At 44.6% G+C, this 18,514-nt stretch overlaps 1 protein-coding gene across 2 annotated transcripts in view; it reads right to left on the bottom strand.

Moving 5' to 3' along the window:
• Positions 1–7,089: 7,089 nt before the first annotated feature.
• ZCCHC17 (zinc finger CCHC-type containing 17) overlaps positions 7,090–18,514 on the bottom strand; it is a 100,090-nt gene continuing 88,665 nt past the window's right edge. For both annotated transcript variants that reach the window (XM_078681898.1, XM_078681899.1), the window contains one exon: positions 7,090–9,514. In XM_078681898.1, the coding sequence (XP_078538024.1) occupies positions 9,314–9,514 (201 nt within the window). In that variant the 3' untranslated portion in view covers positions 7,090–9,313. The remainder of the gene's footprint in view (positions 9,515–18,514) is intronic.

Below are 18,514 nucleotides of genomic sequence, written 5' to 3'. Positions count from 1 at the left end.
GTGGCTCCCCCCCGCTCCACCGAGGGCTTACAGCTTTGTAGTGCCCCTCCCGGCGCTTTTGCCGCGTCGGGGAACGCGCCGCCGCTGAGCCTGATGGGAAACGTAGTCCCGAGGCGGCGGCGCGACTGGTGGCGGGAATCCGGTGTTGGTGGCTGGTCCGCAAAATCTTTCTCTCCGAGCGCTCCCTCGCTCAGGCGCAGTCAGGTAGGGTTCTGGACAGTTTTACTGAGATTTGTGGCTCCCCCCCGCTCCACCGAGGGCTTACAGCTTTGTAGTGCCCCTCCCGGCGCTTTTGCCGCGTCGGGGAACGCGCCGCCGCTGAGCCTGATGGGAAACGTAGTCCCGAGGCGGCGGCGCGACTGGTGGCGGGAATCCGGTGTTGGTGGCTGGTCCGCAAAATCTTTCTCTCCGAGCGCTCCCTCGCTCAGGCGCAGTCAGGTAGGGTTCTGGACAGTTTTACTGAGATTTGTGGCTCCCCCCCGCTCCACCGAGGGCTTACAGCTTTGTAGTGCCCCTCCCGGCGCTTTTGCCGCGTCGGGGAACGCGCCGCCGCTGAGCCTGATGGGAAACGTAGTCCCGAGGCGGCGGCGCGACTGGTGGCGGGAATCCGGTGTTGGTGGCTGGTCCGCAAAATCTTTCTCTCCGAGCGCTCCCTCGCTCAGGCGCAGTCAGGTAGGGTTCTGGACAGTTTTACTGAGATTTGTGGCTCCCCCCTGCTCCACCGAGGGCTTACAGCTTTGTAGTGCCCCTCCCGGCGCTTTTGCCGCGTCGGGGAACGCGCCGCCGCTGAGCCTGATGGGAAACGTAGTCCCGAGGCGGCGGCGCGACTGGTGGCGGGAATCCGGTGTTGGTGGCTGGTCCGCAAAATCTTTCTCTCCGAGCGCTCCCTCGCTCAGGCGCAGTCAGGTAGGGTTCTGGACAGTTTTACTGAGATTTGTGGCTCCCAGTCGTCAGCAGGATGGTTTAGCAAGGATTTAAGGGCAATGAAGAAGCACTGAAAACTCTTGGAGCGTCTTTGGCACCGGAACTACAGTACAGTAGACAAAGTTAACTATTTTGAGTCCCTAAACGCATATCACAAACAAATTAGGCTCCCACAGAGGCAATATTATGTCCAGACCATTAAGCATGCTCAGATCTCCACACACAAGTTATTTCGGATTGTGAAACAACTATCTTCCTTAGAAAGGGTTTCGGCCTCTATTGCTCAGTCGGTGGAAAACTGCAATAAAATCGCCCAATTGTTTTCTGAGAAGGTTGCTAAGATATACGCCTCATTCCCGAAGGAAGCCAGAAAGTTCTCCTTCTTGATATGGGACCTGAACCACCTGGTTTAAAGGATAGTCTTCTTAGATTTAACATAGTTTCCATGACCGTTTTGCGCGCCCTAATGTCTAAAGTTAAATCTGGCTCCACATTTGATCCTGACCCTCCGGCAATAATGGACGGTGGTTTGGAGGCCATTTTACCAATGTTATGTGAGCTACTCAATCTATCATCATATTTCCAGGCGAATCCATTCGAGCTGGAAACATGCCACTGTGATACCTCTTTTGAAGGAACCTACATTGGATCCTAACAAGACAGAAAATGTTTGACCCATATACCTCCTGTTTTTCTCTAACCTAGCAGAAAAACATGCCAACCAGCAGGTGAAGCAATATATAAGGGATACCGTTGTCTTGCATGAGACTTAGTCAGGATTCTACCCTCATTACAGCACTAAGTCTGTATTGTTCCTTGCCTCAGAATCATTGAGACTCATCGCTGATGGGGGGACCGGAGGATGGGAGACGGCTGCATTGATAATGCTGGACCTGAGTGCAGCCTTCGACACAGTATCCCATGGTCTTCTTCTTGAACGTCTGTGGAGATTTGGTGCCGAGGCCTAGCGCTGAAGTGGCTGTCTAGTTTTCTACAAGGCTGCACCTTTCAGGTGATGTAAAGGCCTTGTACATCTGAGGTCTTCTCACTGGTTCAGTGGGTACCGCAAGGTTCTGCCCTTAACCCGACCTTGTTCAATCTATACATGCGTCCCCTTGCTGATGTGATGGAGCGGTTTGGCGTTTAAATTGTGTCATAGGCCGATGAAACACAGCTAATCATTACCTTAATGCAAGATGAAGGAAAGTCTGTGGACAATTTTTAATCTTGTCTCCTTGGATTAGCAGAATTGATGGACCACAGCTGCGTTAAGCTGGTCCTAGGTAAGCTACCCTCAAATCTGGACCCCTGCATGGTGGCCTGATGCTTTGGGATCAGTCTCGAATTATTTATTTTATTTATTTATTTCATTTATAAAGCGCTCTATCACCTAACGGCATCCTGGCGCTGGAGAACTCAGAGTACATGGCAAGAGGCGAACAACAGAGTAACAAGGGCAAGCTAATACAGGGCAGTACAGCAACTAAACTTTCGGAAACAGCAGAGTTTTAAACCTTTTTCTAAAAAGAAGGAGATCCTGATCTGTCTCAATTCCAGAGGAAGCCCGTTCCACAGCCTGGCCGCTGTCAGGAAGTCAAAAACGTAGGCATTTGGTTTGACAACACCTTATCTTTTGATAACCAGGTAGCCTGCTTTGCGAAGGTCTGTTTAGGCATGTTGAAAGTGCTGCGCAAGATTCTGAGTATGCTTCCAGTTTCGGCAAGGAAGACAGTAATTCAAGCCCTCCTGATCTCTCATCTGGATTACTGCCCTACACAAGGCAATATACAAAAACTCCAAAGAGTTCAAAATGCTGCAGCTAGGCTGCTTCTAAATATTCCCAGACACTCATCAATGGGCTCTGCCCTTGTCGATTTGCATTGGCTGCCAGTTAGGAAAAGGATTTCCTTCAAAGCCCTTTGTTTTAGCTATAAGATACCGAATTCGAGAGGACCACGAAATGTACTCCCCCTATTAAGTCTTACCACCCTAGCAGATGTCTGGATCCACAGGAGTTGCACTTACCGTGGTCCAGAAAATAGGGAGAGTACGGATGGGAGGCTGCTCTTTCAGCTTTCTAGCAGCAAAACTGGGGAACACCTCCCCAGCCGAACTAAGACAGGAACAGTCAAAACGGTCTTTCGGAAAAAACATGGTGTTTCAGACAAATGTTAAATCGCACTGTAGCTAGAGCCTGACCATCCTAGAGCAGGAATCCGAGTGTGGCGACACTTCGTATGGAGTACCCAGGCGCTTTACAAAAAATAACTATAATGCAGAGTGTCTTTGATGAATCATACCTTTCTGGGTGTATTTACTTTCTCTATTATCTCCTTGTGATTATGATTTAACCAATTCTAGAACCCAAACTCTACCAAACACATTCCCAAAAAGGATCCAGTGCTGATACAAAGGCTGAATATTTTCATGATTACTCCAAAACATACAACATAACAGACTATGAAATAATGATCTGTACACTTGACTTGGAACTATGTTTTTGTGGTTGGTCCTTTATTGGCCTGTCCACTTCCAGACTAAAAGTGATCAACTGGTCAGGATTGGTGATGCAAGCTCATGGCTTTCAGATTCCACATTAGCCACTGGTCTGTTGAACCTCTTTACGGAACCACCAGGAATCATGAAGAAGAACTCACCATTAAGTGAACAACATGCAGCGGCATTGGAGGACGTGCACCATCAAGGACTGCCACCTCTTGACAGTGGGCCTTGAAAGATAATCCTAGATGAGAAGAGTCTCCATCCTTAACAACCACAGATTCCAGTGTCTGCTAGTTCATACCACAAATAGCAAATACGCTCGACACATTCAGGCATGCAGACTAAATATAGATAGCTCCATTCCGTTCAATTACTTACAAGAAAAATATACAGGCTACTTTCATGACCACAGTTAAACCACAAGTGCTCTTATCATTTAGAATGAAAGACTCTACATGGAAGAAGCAGTGAAGTAATTCCTTGCGTTCACTGAATTTTACATTAGTATTTGAGCTTCGTTGTTCTCGGACATTAACTTTGATAAAACTGTGTTCATAGGACTACCATAAACTATCTTCCACTCCACTGCAAGTGTCACTAATTCAATATGAAATTCAACAACAACACAGAAATCCTCTAAAACCGTGTCAGTATGCAGTGGATAACATTTAAAATGGAGTGCCTTACACACAACCCCTTACTTTGGCCATACTCGTTTGCCTGCTAAGCAACTCTGAATAGGCGCTCCACATAGAAACACTAAATTTCCAAACATGCGCTCTTACCTGCTCTTCGTGAGGGAAGTAGTCTTGATCTGGTGCGCCTTGATCTCTGAACTATCTAGTTCAAGAATGCCATTGTCCCTTAGCAAAAAAAGTAAACATAGATCTTTTCTGTAGCCTCCTACACTTGCCCGCCTCCAGTCATGCGGTACCCGAAATGCAACTGTGATCTGAGACACACCACTGTACCTCTTGTTCATCCTCCTCTGCTTTCTCATGATGCCCATTCATCCTCCTCTCTTTCAATTTCTCTATACTAATCACCCAATCTTAATTACAAAGTCTAAACAACCCTCCTTATTCCACATACTTTAGGTGAAGTGCATCAGTAGGAAAGGACATCTTTTGTATGATCACTGCTCCAAGTTTATGGACTGATGCTGCTGGTTGTAAGACTGTAGTGCACTATGCCCTGCCATCCAGGCCCCAGTGCATGTGCTCTGACCCCAAAGTGCATGCACAATTGGCGCATTTAATTTACCTACAAGTCTCTAGTAAATGGTACCAAGGGCTATTAAGTTAAACACCTCTTGTAGACTACAGCACGTAATTGTGCCACCATTGCAGTGACAAGATCAATACGTAACTCTAGGCCTTCCACTGCAGCATAGTCAGGCAGCTCTGAAACTGCCCACTCAACATGGCAAATGAAACCCCTTTTCCAGGTCAAATCATTCCCTTTTCATAATAATAAGACACCCACAGGGAAGGCCTTGGTATCCCACCAAGCAGGGTGCTTAATATAAAAACGAAGGGTATATTCCTTTTCTGTTTAACATCCCCTGACAGTAAAAACACACAATTGTGGTTTTCACTGTAGCAAAGCCAGTGATCCCAATGGCTATCATGGGAGTTTCACTAACCACCACGATAAGTGCTAACTTAAGTTTGGGACTACCAAAGATATTGTTCCAAGGTATCAAATTAAACATTACATTACACCTGATTCATTGCTGAGATCGTATTTAAGGTAAATTTTGAAAGAGAGGTGACTTTAGAAGATCCCCACTTTGTTGCCCAAACCTCTAGTAGCCTTTCCTGTCTGTCTGCAGCAGCTGTCACCTGAGACAACATTCTGCCCCTACCAGGATGAAAGAAGCAATACCAGGAACATGGAACACATAGAATTGCTAGAGGTATGACCTCCTCCAGCAGGATGACTACAGGGCGGTGGCCACAGATGGCCCAGCTTCAAAGATGTTACCGTCTCAGTAAAGCAAATGGCAATCACACCTTTTGCCTGCCCGCTCCCTTGTTTAGGCAGACAGGCTGGCATCTCCTCAAGAGGGGGAAAACCTGCTGCAGAACATTTTCCCGGAGGCGAGTGATCATTATGATGTGTACACCCCAGTAGTGTGCCCAGGGCACCTTAAAGGTTAAGAAGGCTTGCGCCATCTTGGACTCGGGTAGAGTGTTTTTTCCTGGGAATACTTTGTGGCTAAATCCCCAGGAAGTGATGTAAAGTGTGTGTATGTGTGTGCGTGTGTGTGTGGGGGGGGGGGGGGGGGTGTCTCATGGGAACTATTGCCCAATTGGCTAGTAAGTCCTCCCCTACCACAAATGAGAAGATGGCATAAAAGTGGCACCCCAGACTCAAACTCCTCAGATCATTAATGGGATCGAAGGAAGATGGAAGGAATGTTCTGTTGTTCCTTGTTCCCAGCAAAATAAGGCTGCAATGAAGACTGAACGGCACCTGCTGCACCCGAGGGACCTGCACAGAGGACTGTTCCTGCTGTACCCATTTATGGAAAAAAGGGGCACTTTTGCCAGGACAGAAATAGAGACCCCAAGGGCTAGTTGGCTAGCCTCCTGTTAAGCTTCAGGACCACCAAAAGCTAAGGAACCCTGAACTCCTCAAGAGCCCAGCTGCCAAGGAATGCCTGCCGTCCCCCGAATGTTTAAGTGCCTCTTGGGCGACTGAGTCCTGACGTGTCCCCAAGTACATGGGATCCGTAGCAGAGGATGAAGTGGACTCTGGTCCCCAAATAAAAGGATTTATTTGCCTGCAAGGCGACCAGGTGACCAGTGGTGACTGGACCTGCACTGGACTCCCCTGCTACAATGTGGGACCTTGAGATGACCCCTGATGTTCCTGGACACCAAGGTGGGCTCATGAATATTCACCACATCTCTTAAGCATCCTCAACATCTCCATCATCTTCAGCATCCTGCGTCCACAGCATAAGGACCACTTATTGGCTGAATCGCGGTAAAGAAGTAAAGTGCACTGAGGACTCGAAGACTGCAGGACTCAACAGGTAACTGTCTTCCTGGACCTTAGAGGTCCCTGTGACTGGCTCCCAATACGTTGTGGCCCATCCAGGTGGAGAGAAATAGCCTTATTAGCAAGTTGGCTAAGAACTATTCAACCGCTTATAATTTATTACATTTCCTAAAAGAGAGCTACAGTGATTAACTTACCTTGGAAAATTCCTATCTCCGGTCTCCTTCACTAGATTTTTGTTCTTTAGGTGCCAATTTTAAGATGAGAATATCCTTTGTGTCTAAAAATTGGTGTTAGATTTTTATTGATTCTTGTCTCTTACTTACCTGTCTCATACTACTAAACAATATACACTTGTTTCTTTGCTTACGCCTGACTGCTCTGTGCCACAGCTACTTTGGACAGAGCTATGAGTTTTATTAAAGAGACCTAGCTGGCCCTAATAAAGATTGTGCCATTACTACATGGTGAGGTCTCACAACCGCACCATATATTAATCCACTTTCATACAGTACCATTATGAACCCAATGGTGTGCAGAAGTCCCTAACAATACCATAAAAAACAAGCAAATGTTTCACGTTTCTAGCTGTCTCTTCAACATAATAAAGCCTGAGCTTGCATTTCATGCAGTAATTAATGTAAACCAAATTGCTAGGTGTTTATTACTTTAATTTCCGCCATGCATATGGTATTGCATACAGTCTTCTTCAATTATAATCTTACAGTTAACATACCATAAGCAGCGATTCCCACACTTTCCTTCCATATTTAGAAATACCTTTTTATGTGGTATTCTTCCAGACTTTATAAAAAGATCTCTTAGGTTGCATTTACGTATTCATTCACGTAATGTACATTTTGTGATTAGGCCACATACTCCAATTCCCACTTGGAATGGCTGAAACAATACGGTAAAAATGATAACCCAATTGTTGAATATTGGTTGCAAATGCTTTCCTGTGGCATATTCAAATCAGCAGTAAAACACATTAACTCAGTATTTATCGTGTGCAGCAACAACAAAAAAACACACGTGTAGCTGTAGTTTGTATTCATTTTCTTGACTTCCATAAGCGCCAAATACATTTTCTAATAACAAGATAAAACAGATAAAGAGCTCAATAGCTTCTAGATCAGGATTTTCAAAGTCCGGGACCATCATTGTTAAGGCAAAAAGAGGAAATATGCATTCTTGATAATGTGTTTTTAATCACTCAAACCCAATTCTTAAATAATTACAATTTCAGAATTTCTTCTCTGTGGGGAAATATATTTTCTTGTGGTAAAAGCCCTTTCTTTAAACCTCCACTAAATCTGGGGTGATTGGATCCCCTTCCATCATGGAATTACCAACCATTTCCAGGAAGGAACTGGAGTTTCCCAGTGCCCACCATGCCCTCGTAACACCAAGTTCTCACTCAGAGTGGGATTTACTACAGTGGATTGTGCGGCACTCAGGGCAGGGAACTCCATAATAATAAAGACTTTAAGTTTTGTGTTTGTGTGCTAGACCAGTTATGTACGTGGTGCAAAGCACTGTCCACAAATTTAGGCTTGCTTTCATATCTGATCTATTTTCCATTAAAAATAGATTAAATTAAGAAATAAATTGTTAAGAATATCAACACAATAAGGCATCCTGTACCATCCAAAACCACAATTTCCTTTTTCTATACAACCCCATTTGGGATAGACTCAAATGGCCAATGCTGCCGCCACTCACAACAGACCTCTTCAATATCTTGACGCATTTAAATCCTTCACTGCCCTTTGGGTCTGTTCTTATGTCAATTTTGGTTGTAAAGTGTACCTGAAGACTGGAAGAGGTTAACTTCTCTGATATTTTAGCAAATAATAAGGAAATCTTCTTATCATCAAAAGCTTGGAATAGAGGTTCACCTGCACCCTGGTACTTAAAAGCCTAAAGGCAACTTCCTGGGAGGACAACATTCTCACCCCTTTTCCATCCTAAAGTCCCTAATCAATGAACAGCTCATCCCCCTTTTCTCAACCACGCCACTTCGAGAATCTTCCAAGCTTCTCTAAAACCGGCTCCGATGCTCCTGCAACTCAAAAAATCCACAGGTGATCTATGGCTTTACCATTACATCCTTGAAGTTTCATTCTTTTAGAAGATCTCTGTGGGTGGGGCGAGCTCTATCTAATTGTTGTAAAACGTTCGCCCGACATGATTGACGGCCCTAGCGTTAATGATCCTTAACAAGCCTTAAGCTCAAAGAAAATGCAATGGATGCCTAACTTCGACCTCACGGCAACCCAGCTCTCAATCCATAACCATAAAAAATAATAGTACAAAAAATATGAAGCTGTAGTTAAACACACAAAGGGGGACAAGTTCCATTTGCCATATAGACTTAAAGCCTGAACAAACATTTCTTGTAAATCAGCTTTTAGTTGGAATAGTTGACATTACAAAATAAAACAAATGTAAAGTAGATGTAGACTTGTGGCACATTAAACCTATATTTATGCACCTTTCAGTTTTCTAATCTTATAAAATGGACATCATTGTAAAGGAACACAAAACGGGTATATTTTCAAAATCTCATATCTTGTTCATCACCAGTCCTTACAACTTGGGACGGGACAAGCAAAACTAACCTAATGGCCATCCAGACTGCGTGATGGAGTAGACCTGCATGGAGCACTACGATAGGACAATAGCAATAAAAGTGATGGAACTCTTCATAGCACGTAGTCTCATTGGAGGAGGGAAGGAGCATCTCTGTCCACAAAATCACAATGTATTTTGAGGCACATGTCATACAAATGGTTAAAACTGGAGAAGGGATCAAAAAAATTGCCATGGGCACCAAACGGTCATTTCTGTGTCCAGCAGATGACAACCAACACAGTCAGTCTCTACTCGTTGCCTTCTTTGAATCTCTTCGCTTCTCCTTCTTGTGTTTCTTCTTTGGCAGCTTCTTGTGCTTCTCAACATGCCTTCCCCTCTTGCTTGATACCTCACCCGCATCAGTGTCTAAGCTGTCAGAAGCCTCTGATTCAGAAGAGAGGCGCTTCTCCTTGTGTTTCTTCTTCTTCTTGCTCTTTTTATCCTTTCCACAGAAAAGGAGATAAAAGTGAACTTGTGACCATTCACAACACATAAAAGGCCATAAAAACAGAGCATACAAATCTAGACAAATGAAATTGACACCTCTCATTTTAATCATCGCTCAAAGAAGAACTCCTTAACTTTGCCCCTAGTAGTAAGAAACAAAGAAAATGGCAACGTTATTCTTTTAAAGCGAAACCACAACCATTAAGAGTCCTCTCCGAACACAGCAAATGTTCAGTTTACTATACCCAGTAGTATAAGAGCACCTCAGAACTAGAGAAAAAGAAACTCTTTGGGGATATTTTCTACCTTTATGTTGTTACTAACAGGTCATTTAAGCCCAAAAAGTAGTGCAAAAATGCACATATAGGTCTCAGTCCCGCTTTTCACACTAATACCTATCAAAGCAAGTTGCAAACTGTATTTGCTAGCGATTTGCAAATATTGTTACTGCCAGCTTTTCTCTAGTGAATAACTGTGCATGAAGAAGGCAAAACTAGGGCTATTAACACGAGCAAAAAAATATGTGGATGTGTTGCTCCCTATGTTATCACTTCAAGGTGCAAATCAGGCACAGGAAAAAAAGGATACTCAGTGCAGATGCAATCTGGCAGGTTTGTTATTTTGTGCCTGCTATTTAGATCATGTTGTAAAGACCCAGTCAGGCATATAATATGCTTTATGACAATTAGATTGAGTTAAAACACATTTTGTCTGTCTTTATTATCAGTGTTAAAGAGCTGTGTAGATTACAAACCTAGGTGAAAATATTTGTCAAATTAAAATGGATTCTGAGAATCAACAAACGAAGACCACTCTGCTATGGAGGCTTGCACAGAGAGGACCCTGAGGTCTGTCAAAGAATGATCCACACAGTGACTGAGGTTTTAATTATGAGCCTGATTGGGAGAACATGTCATTTGCAGAAGTTGTTGGAATCATTCAACAGCACGACTGAAGAGACCAACATGATGATTCCATGGATGGAGAATAAGATCTACAGGTGAATTCAAACCGATCCAAATATTTTAAAGACTTTTCCATTCATTCGAAGACCTGGGTAACTTAAAACACAAATCCAACTACATTTTTCAACAACTTAACCACAAAAGAAAGCGAGAAAAAAAGGAATTTTCCAAATGAAATAAAAAAGGAAATAATTTGGACAGTTGCCTCAAGACTGAAAAGTGTGAGACCATGCGATCAGCACGGATCCTGATGGCTAGAAGTTCAAATCCAGTAGGTGAACTCAGCATTGCGTCCTTGTAGCGTGATAAGAAACAGTATTGAACTGAGTAAATGGTAACTCCTGCGTTGGCACAGTGACAGTTTACGTTGCAATGTGCTCTGTCTCTTCTCCGCTGCAGTATTCAGTGTTTTGCGGTGCCATTACGTTAGGCAATAGTATCACCTAGTATTAACAGTCCCTAGGGGCAGCACAAACAGTGGTATAAAGCACAAAATAAAACTATTATCATCAAATGTATTAGCATCATATTTATTATTACGAGCCGGTGGAACCAAATACCATGAAAATAGATCCATCGAGGGAAAAGACTCAGCAAGTAAGGGTAAATGAACATTGATTGAATTATGATAAAAGGCAAGAGCTGGAAAATGAGAATGCATGAGAAAGTAGTTTGGATCTGGTCTGGAGTTTTGTTGTTGCCGTCTGGAGGGGACCTGGCCTGCAAGTTCAGGTCAGGCTGGTTCTATTGGAGCAGGACCAAGACTGATCTGCATACGTCTAGTGTCTGTCTAGTGTGGCATAGCGGGTGAAAAGCAATGCTCTGGAATGAGACCCTGAACGAACAGCAGCAAGGGGGTTAATTCAAGTATTCCTTCCATCACAGTGTTCTTTGTTGTAGTGCACTGGGAACGCCCCAAACAGCCAAGACCTCAACTGTGGGAATCTGTGTGGTCGCAGGGTAAGAAGCGGCCTACACCAAGCAATCAGGTAACAAATATGGAAATATTATGAAAGACAGATCTTGATGGTGGGCGAAATTCGCATCATTTTCTTTTCTGACAATTATGTGAAATTATGGGGAAATTACACAAAATTATGAGCAGTTATGTGAAATGAAGAAGAGTAATATAGCACTGTGAGTGTGAGATGGGTCCTTGCGCCAACTTTTGATGCAAGGATGAATTACGCTGTGCTGTGAAAAACAGACGCTCACATTCTGGCGGTTTACGTTATTGCTGTATGCTCGAGGTAACATTTTGCAATGAACAGCATGTGACTATGCGACGTGGCAAAATGGCATAATTTCTGGAACTTTCCCAGACATGCTTAATGAGAAAAGTTTGAAATTTGGGAAAGTAACCTGGTGTAGTTGAAATTTCGCTTGAGCCTATTCAATATAGATGAATTTTATGGAACCACAGCTGGAGGGAGGCAAACCTTAGAGATCCCTTCATCTGAGGTGTTTCCGAGATAATGAGAACAAGCGCTCGCAAAACTAATTGGTTTCGCCTTTGAGGCATAATGGCCTTGTCAATGGTTTTTATCCTTGCTGTACAGCATCCTCGAAACTGTTAGCATGCCTAAATAAGAAAAAATAAACCTATGATAGGGTGGGTCACACCATTTAGTAGGCGCGCACACCACGCATTGGCATGCCAACAAAACGATGCAGCCTCCTTTTCATATTATTTGCTTTTACAAGTTGGATAGGCAAATAAAAAGAGAAACATGTGAAAAATCATTTATTTGAAGCTTGGGTTAGGAGACAACATGGAGGGTGGGGGGCAACACTGAGGGGCGATTGGGGGGAGCACCATGGAGGGCACGAATGAGGAAAGCAACATGGAGGTCAGGGGCGGCAAAAACCATGCAGAGAGGCATTGGGGAGTAGACGCAATGGGTGGCAGAGGGAGTGCATTGTTAGGGGAATCAACATGGAGGGTGGGGGAGATAGATGCAACACAGAGGGTGAAAGGGAGAGAAGCAACAGTCGAGAGACCAATGTGGAGAGGGTGGGAGAAGCAGAGGGGCAGAGAAAGCAACAGTGTGAGCGGAGCATGAAGGTGGTGGGGAGAAATACACAGGTGATCGAGCAACACGGAGTCCAGAGGGAGAGAAGTACACAAGGAGGATAGTTGGAAAGCACATGCACTCTTGTGGAGTGCTTAAGCAAAAAATAGCATATCAGGTTAAATGATTTACTTTACACACTGCAGGTGCATAAAAAGAGGTGTTCGGTTGCCCACTGAGCCCTTCATGATACGGACCCTTGTTTTCCTGATCTTGTGAGTAACCTTTCGAACTGCGTCTCGCAAGATCTTAAAGTAATTTGCATTTGTTTGACATGCATCACTTCAAACAGAATCACTGTAAATAATATCAAGGATATACAGACTGCATGGGCCAGAGTGGAAAAACAGCAAAGTCACAAAGATGCGTGATGAGAAATAAAACAAAAGTATCATAGTACATCACAGTCTATGATGCCAGCAATTAACTTCAATAAATAAACTGCTCACACAGCTGATAGGAGTTAGAAGGGGTGCATTTTAACTGTGCGCTCAGGAGTTTATTAGTTCAGGCCATTTAGGAAAAACCATTAAATAAATTGTGAAAGGTATGCAATTGCTATGCCTCCACCTGTCTGAAGTAGCGCCCTTAGATGCTGGGTCATTAAATCCACTAACATTCAATGTAAGTAATTTCTAAACTATGAACGCTGCCCAGAGTCAGAAAATGCACCCCACACATCCACATCTTCAACCTCCTTCTAAGCTTCTTTTTAAATCTCATGTGAACCAGTGTTACAAACAGTGACATATTGTCATAAAGTGGTCAGAAGCCTTAATCAACAATCATCCACAAAACAGGAATTAATTGATGGTTGTCTGAAGTGAATGAGAAGTCTATGACGTCAACAATGTTCCCACCATAACCCTAACATTGAAGGTTGAGTAATTTAATGTTACTTGGATTTCGAGATGGTATTACAGTCCGATATATTACGTAGTTTAGTATTATAGAAGTTTACATTTAGGATCAAGCTGGAAAATGTAGAAATACACGTTTAGGAAGAAAAGTCATGTTTAAGTTAATTGGGAGGTGGGTCTTTAGTACAAATAAACATGCTGTGGATTTGACAGCTGTTTGAAATGCTGGGCTAACAACAGAAACAAAATGAATTGAACTTTCCTGTTTATACTTGATAAATGTTACATGGGAAAGGGAACTGATTTATTGGAGGGAAGAGAAACTGTTTTTAACTGTCATCTGTTCAATAAAGGGATTTGGAGAAATAAGCCAAGTCTCCTTACAAGCAAGATACAGAAATGCAGAGAAGACAAGCAGGAAATAAAGTTTCCTTCTTACCGAAGTAAACCCTCAGTTACAGAACTGCAGAAAGCATTAAAGAGAATAAAAGCACATGTATTGTATACGGACCATCTCTGTGTCCACGTTACTATGCTAAATTGAGCATTTGGGATGTACTGTTAACCCATAGCATATCAAGCTCTGTTGCCTTCAATATCGGTCTAGTTTATAGGCCTTACAAAATATATTGAGCAGAGCCTTCCTTTCATCTGCGGTGGTTAGAGGTAAAGCGGAGATGGGAGGCTGGTGAATCTTCCTTGCACATAAGGTCTCATGGCAACAAAAAGACAGCATGATTCTAGCTGCAAAAATACATTTGCCTCTGTAGCTGATTTTCAAGTCAACTGTTGTTTGTTGCCAGAATTAAGTGTTGCAAGGCAAGCAACCTCTCCCCTCCCCCCCAGTATCAGACATGTATGACACTATCTCAAGCATAGCTCAAGAGAGTCTCTTACTCAAGATAGTAGCTAATTGAGCTTGACCCACCAAGAGTCAGACTTTATTCAGAAGCAACCATACTGCCTTGGATACCCCAGGATCTTAGAGGAATAATGAATCTTTTACACAGAGGCAGATAATTCTGATGACCTATGCTTCCTTTAATTAGGTATGGTGCCTGTGAACACTGCATTGGCATTTGCCTGTACTTCCATACCGTTTTCAGCCTTTAACTGCCATATGTGTTAGTCACACTATACAATGTTTCAACATACAATGCTGCAAAATACAATAATGTCCGCACTCCTGGTGGGCTTTGTGACATTAATAAAGTTGGAAAATGGTCATGGGTTGCCCCCACTAGATACAGTTACCCATATTGCACATTACTTGTATGATAACTAAGTCCCATATATACTTAAATTCATTGCACTTGTTTTAGTAAAACATACATTTTACCAACATAGCTCGTTGGAATATATGGCAGGGAGGCCTACTAAACAGGTGAAAGAGGATGAGCATCATGCTCATGTAAATCTTATTCGTCTCTAGCTATGTAGTGCTCTGAGTCATTCTCTATCCATGTTGTGATCTGAGTCATACTCTATCTGAAAGGGCAAACATAGCTATTAATAACACTTTGGAGTCTACAATCCCTGTGTGTAGAGAACTGGGCTATTGTTGCAGTTACCCCCCTCAACACTTTTTGCCCCCTTTTTAGCTACGAGAGGCCGATTTTCGACTCTGACAGTGTACTAAGCCCTGCTAACCAGACCTCATTGCCAGTACTGCTTCCCTAAAACAAGGTGTGGTCTAATTGTGCTACAATCTGCAAAGGACTTAGTACCCCGGTACTTTGAGCAGGGATACTAAAGAGGGTCCCTAAGGGCTGCAACATATATCTTATGTCACCCTAAGATACCCAAATACAAATTCCACTCATACTGCCATTGCAGGCTGTGTGACATGGTGCAAACTATGAGTGGAAACACGACATGACACTCCAGTGTGTCATGCCAAAGTCACTGCGTCTAATATGTAAGTAACCCCTATAGCAGGCCTTTGATCCCTAAGGGAGGGTGCATTATATTTTATGTGAGGACATATTTGCATGAGCAGATATGCCTCTGTGATGTCTAGTTCTAATACCAGATATTGTGATCCGAGAAGCCATTTTAAAAGCATGTGCTGGACACTGGTGAAAATGAGTTCCCCAGCTACATAATGGCTTCACTGAAAATAGGGATGTTTGCTATCAAACATCTTGTGCTAATAAACCCACACTGATGCCAGTGTTGGATTTATTATGACCTGCACTCAGAGGGCACTTTAGAGATGCCCCCTGAAAACCTACTAGCCACTGTTGTGCTGACTGATTGATTCACGGCAGCCTGCCGCCAAAGAAAAGTTTCTGACCCCCCAAGGGTGAGGGCCTTCGCTCTCAAGAGGTCAGAGACAAAGCTTGGGTGGAGGGTGTTCTCATTCCCTCCCGCAGGATGACCTGCTGACTAACTCACTTTGCCATGGAATTCAAGCTAGCCTGGCTAATGAGGGGTGTTACTTCGAAACCGGTCGCAGAGTGCTTCTTTCCGGTCCAGAGAAGACATGGCTTGGCAGTTCGGGCTGGACTGTTCCCACAAGGCACAGGGTGAAGACTGATTTGCATATAGCTGGGTCTCAACTGGGGTGGCGAAGTGAGCTAAAGAGCGATAACGGATTCAACCCAGATCTGTGACTGGGGGTGAGTGTCTGAACATTTTCAGCGCTCTGTCCATCTTCTCCTTGTGTTGACTAGCACTCCAAGATTAAAAGAAGCCACTGCGTTTGATATGCTAGTATGACTTCCCTCACAGGGGAGGACGTTGACCCCCTTTGTTCAGTCCATTGACACCTTGGCAGGCGGGAAAATTAGCTGGTCAGGAAGGTATGCCCATTCTAGGTTAGTACCATCCCTAAGGTGGGCTACCTGAAGTGGACACAACTTTTCAGAGTTGGCCAACTTGATCATAGCAAACTTAGGGATTCTGGGACAGGTACATGCCCACTTCCTATAGAAAGTGGTCATACAGTGGCCAGGGGTAAGCAGTCTATTAGTTTCTACCCCTCACTCCCCTTAATGCCCCTAAATTGAGTAATTAGGGGACCCCCTGATACCAGATCTTAAGATTTCTTTGGACACAAAAGAAGGAGTGGAAGAAGAAGACTGCTGAGCCAAGAACCGAGGAGAATGACTGACTTGGCGCCAACCCTACGGTTATGTCTACTGCACCGAACCTCCATGGAGCAACTAATGCATCCTGCTGCTGTGCAGACCTCATGAAACCCAGAGGGCTGCCAGTGCTTCACAAACTTTCAAAGGAACTCGATTGGAGTAGGTGATCTACTCCCATGCAGCCGCAGGCACCAAAGAAGCAAGATCCGATACACCGACCTGGCGCCTACAGAGTCTACCGACACAGCAGCCGCCCTTGAAGAGGAAGCCATGTCCTACAGGTGAGATCTGTCCTCCCTCGAAGTGTGTGGAGGCCAGGACTGACTGGAGCCGCACAGTGCCAATCGCCAGAGTACTAGACCCCTTGAAGCAGCCAAGGCTTGTTTTGCCCAGGTAAGACACTAACACCAAGGAAGACTGACCTGCACGTTGAGCGACTTTAGGGACAGTGAGACCCACATTGAGAGAGGCCCAATTGTCCTGTTTGAGCCTCTGCACTAGAAACAAAGACCAAGAGTGAGTTTGCGACCACAGCCACCCGACACCTGAAAGCACTATTGCACAATGCTCCGTAGCCCGAGTCAAAGGGAGGTGACGATGGCAATGGGGTGCCCAGACCCCCACAAGCTAAACCCATGCTTGAGTTTGCCCAGACTGGACTTTCAGTCGCCACCTGAAGCATCTTTTTGCAGCCCCCCTCCAACTGCAAGTGACCCCAGCCCAGAATCCTGATGCCAAAGACACCACTGCACCCAAATCACACAGCCCGTGGTGAAGTGGATCAACAGTTTCTCTCCATGCCCTAGGGTCAAGCCCCCCTGTGAATTCCCCCGGACTGTTGCCCCAGTAGCTGCTTGCAGCCTCTTTGTAACCAGAACTTTCTACCATTGAAGTGAATGGGACACCCAACGCCGTGGCATACCGCTCCACCCGGACGCCGCAGAGCTTCCCGAGGTGACCGGTTGGTGTGGCTCTGAACCTTGCCCTACATTCACCTTAAGTGCTGAAGAACACTACAGTAAGACGCTGCTAAGTGCCCGAATGCAATACATGTTTTACCCGCAATAGGATAACATTACCGATCCAGAAATTGCACTGTGTCCATTTTTTTAAAGTGCAAAGATTTATAACTCGAAAAGTACTTACCTGATACCGATGATCTTGGTATCTAAATGTATATATAAAAGTATGTGTCATAATTTTTTTCATTGAGTGTGTGTTTTACTTACTGCCTTGGGGTTAGCACTATCAATCAATGAATAGAGAATGATGCTGAAGAGTTCCTTCGAGTTGCTGGAGTTGGCTAAGATTTTGTTCCGGATGAAGGTCATTTGGTGGATCTGATGCGTTGGTGGTATTCTGTCATGGCGTTCTTGTAGGTGGTCTGATCTTCTGAGGTTTTGCGGTTTCTCCATAATTTCCTGAGACGTCTGTAGTTGCGTCTGGATTCTCGGAGGTTAGCGGTGAACCAGGTGGCTTTCATGGGGTGCTGTATTGGGTTCCGGAGAGGTGCAAGCTTGTCTGCGCCGTTAGTGATCCATCTGTGTAGTTCGTTGACTGCAGAGTTCACGTCAGTCGTGGTGGGAGGTGGATCGTAGTTGAGGGTGGAGTTGAGGTGCTCCCCTGTGACCTTGCTCCAATTCCTTCACGGAGAGGGTGGCGCAGGTTTGTGAGCAGTCGCTTTGTCGAAAGAGGAGTGTATGCAGTGGTGTTCCGTCCTGGGGGGGTTGCGTGGTGTGGCAGAAATGGATGTTGTTCCCTCCTGCGAAGATGGAGTAGAGGGTATGTCCTGCCTTGTAGGTAATGGGGGTGACGAGCTGTTTCAGTCCGATGTTGGCAAAGTTGTCCAGGGGGGCAGTGGAGTTGGGGTCACTGAGGTTGTTGAGGAGAAGTATGTAGTCAATTGAGGTGATTTCGTGGGGCGTGATGAGGTTAGTGATGGTTGTGGTGAATGCAGTTCGTTGTCTGGGAGGTCTGTAGGTGAGGGTGCCGCGTAGGGTTTTTCT

Source organism: Lissotriton helveticus, chromosome 3_1 (assembly GCF_964261635.1).
Source record: "Lissotriton helveticus chromosome 3_1, aLisHel1.1, whole genome shotgun sequence".
NCBI lineage: Eukaryota > Metazoa > Chordata > Amphibia > Caudata > Salamandridae > Lissotriton > Lissotriton helveticus.
Note: the sequence above shows the minus strand (reverse complement) of the source record. Positions and strands in the feature narration are given on the sequence as shown.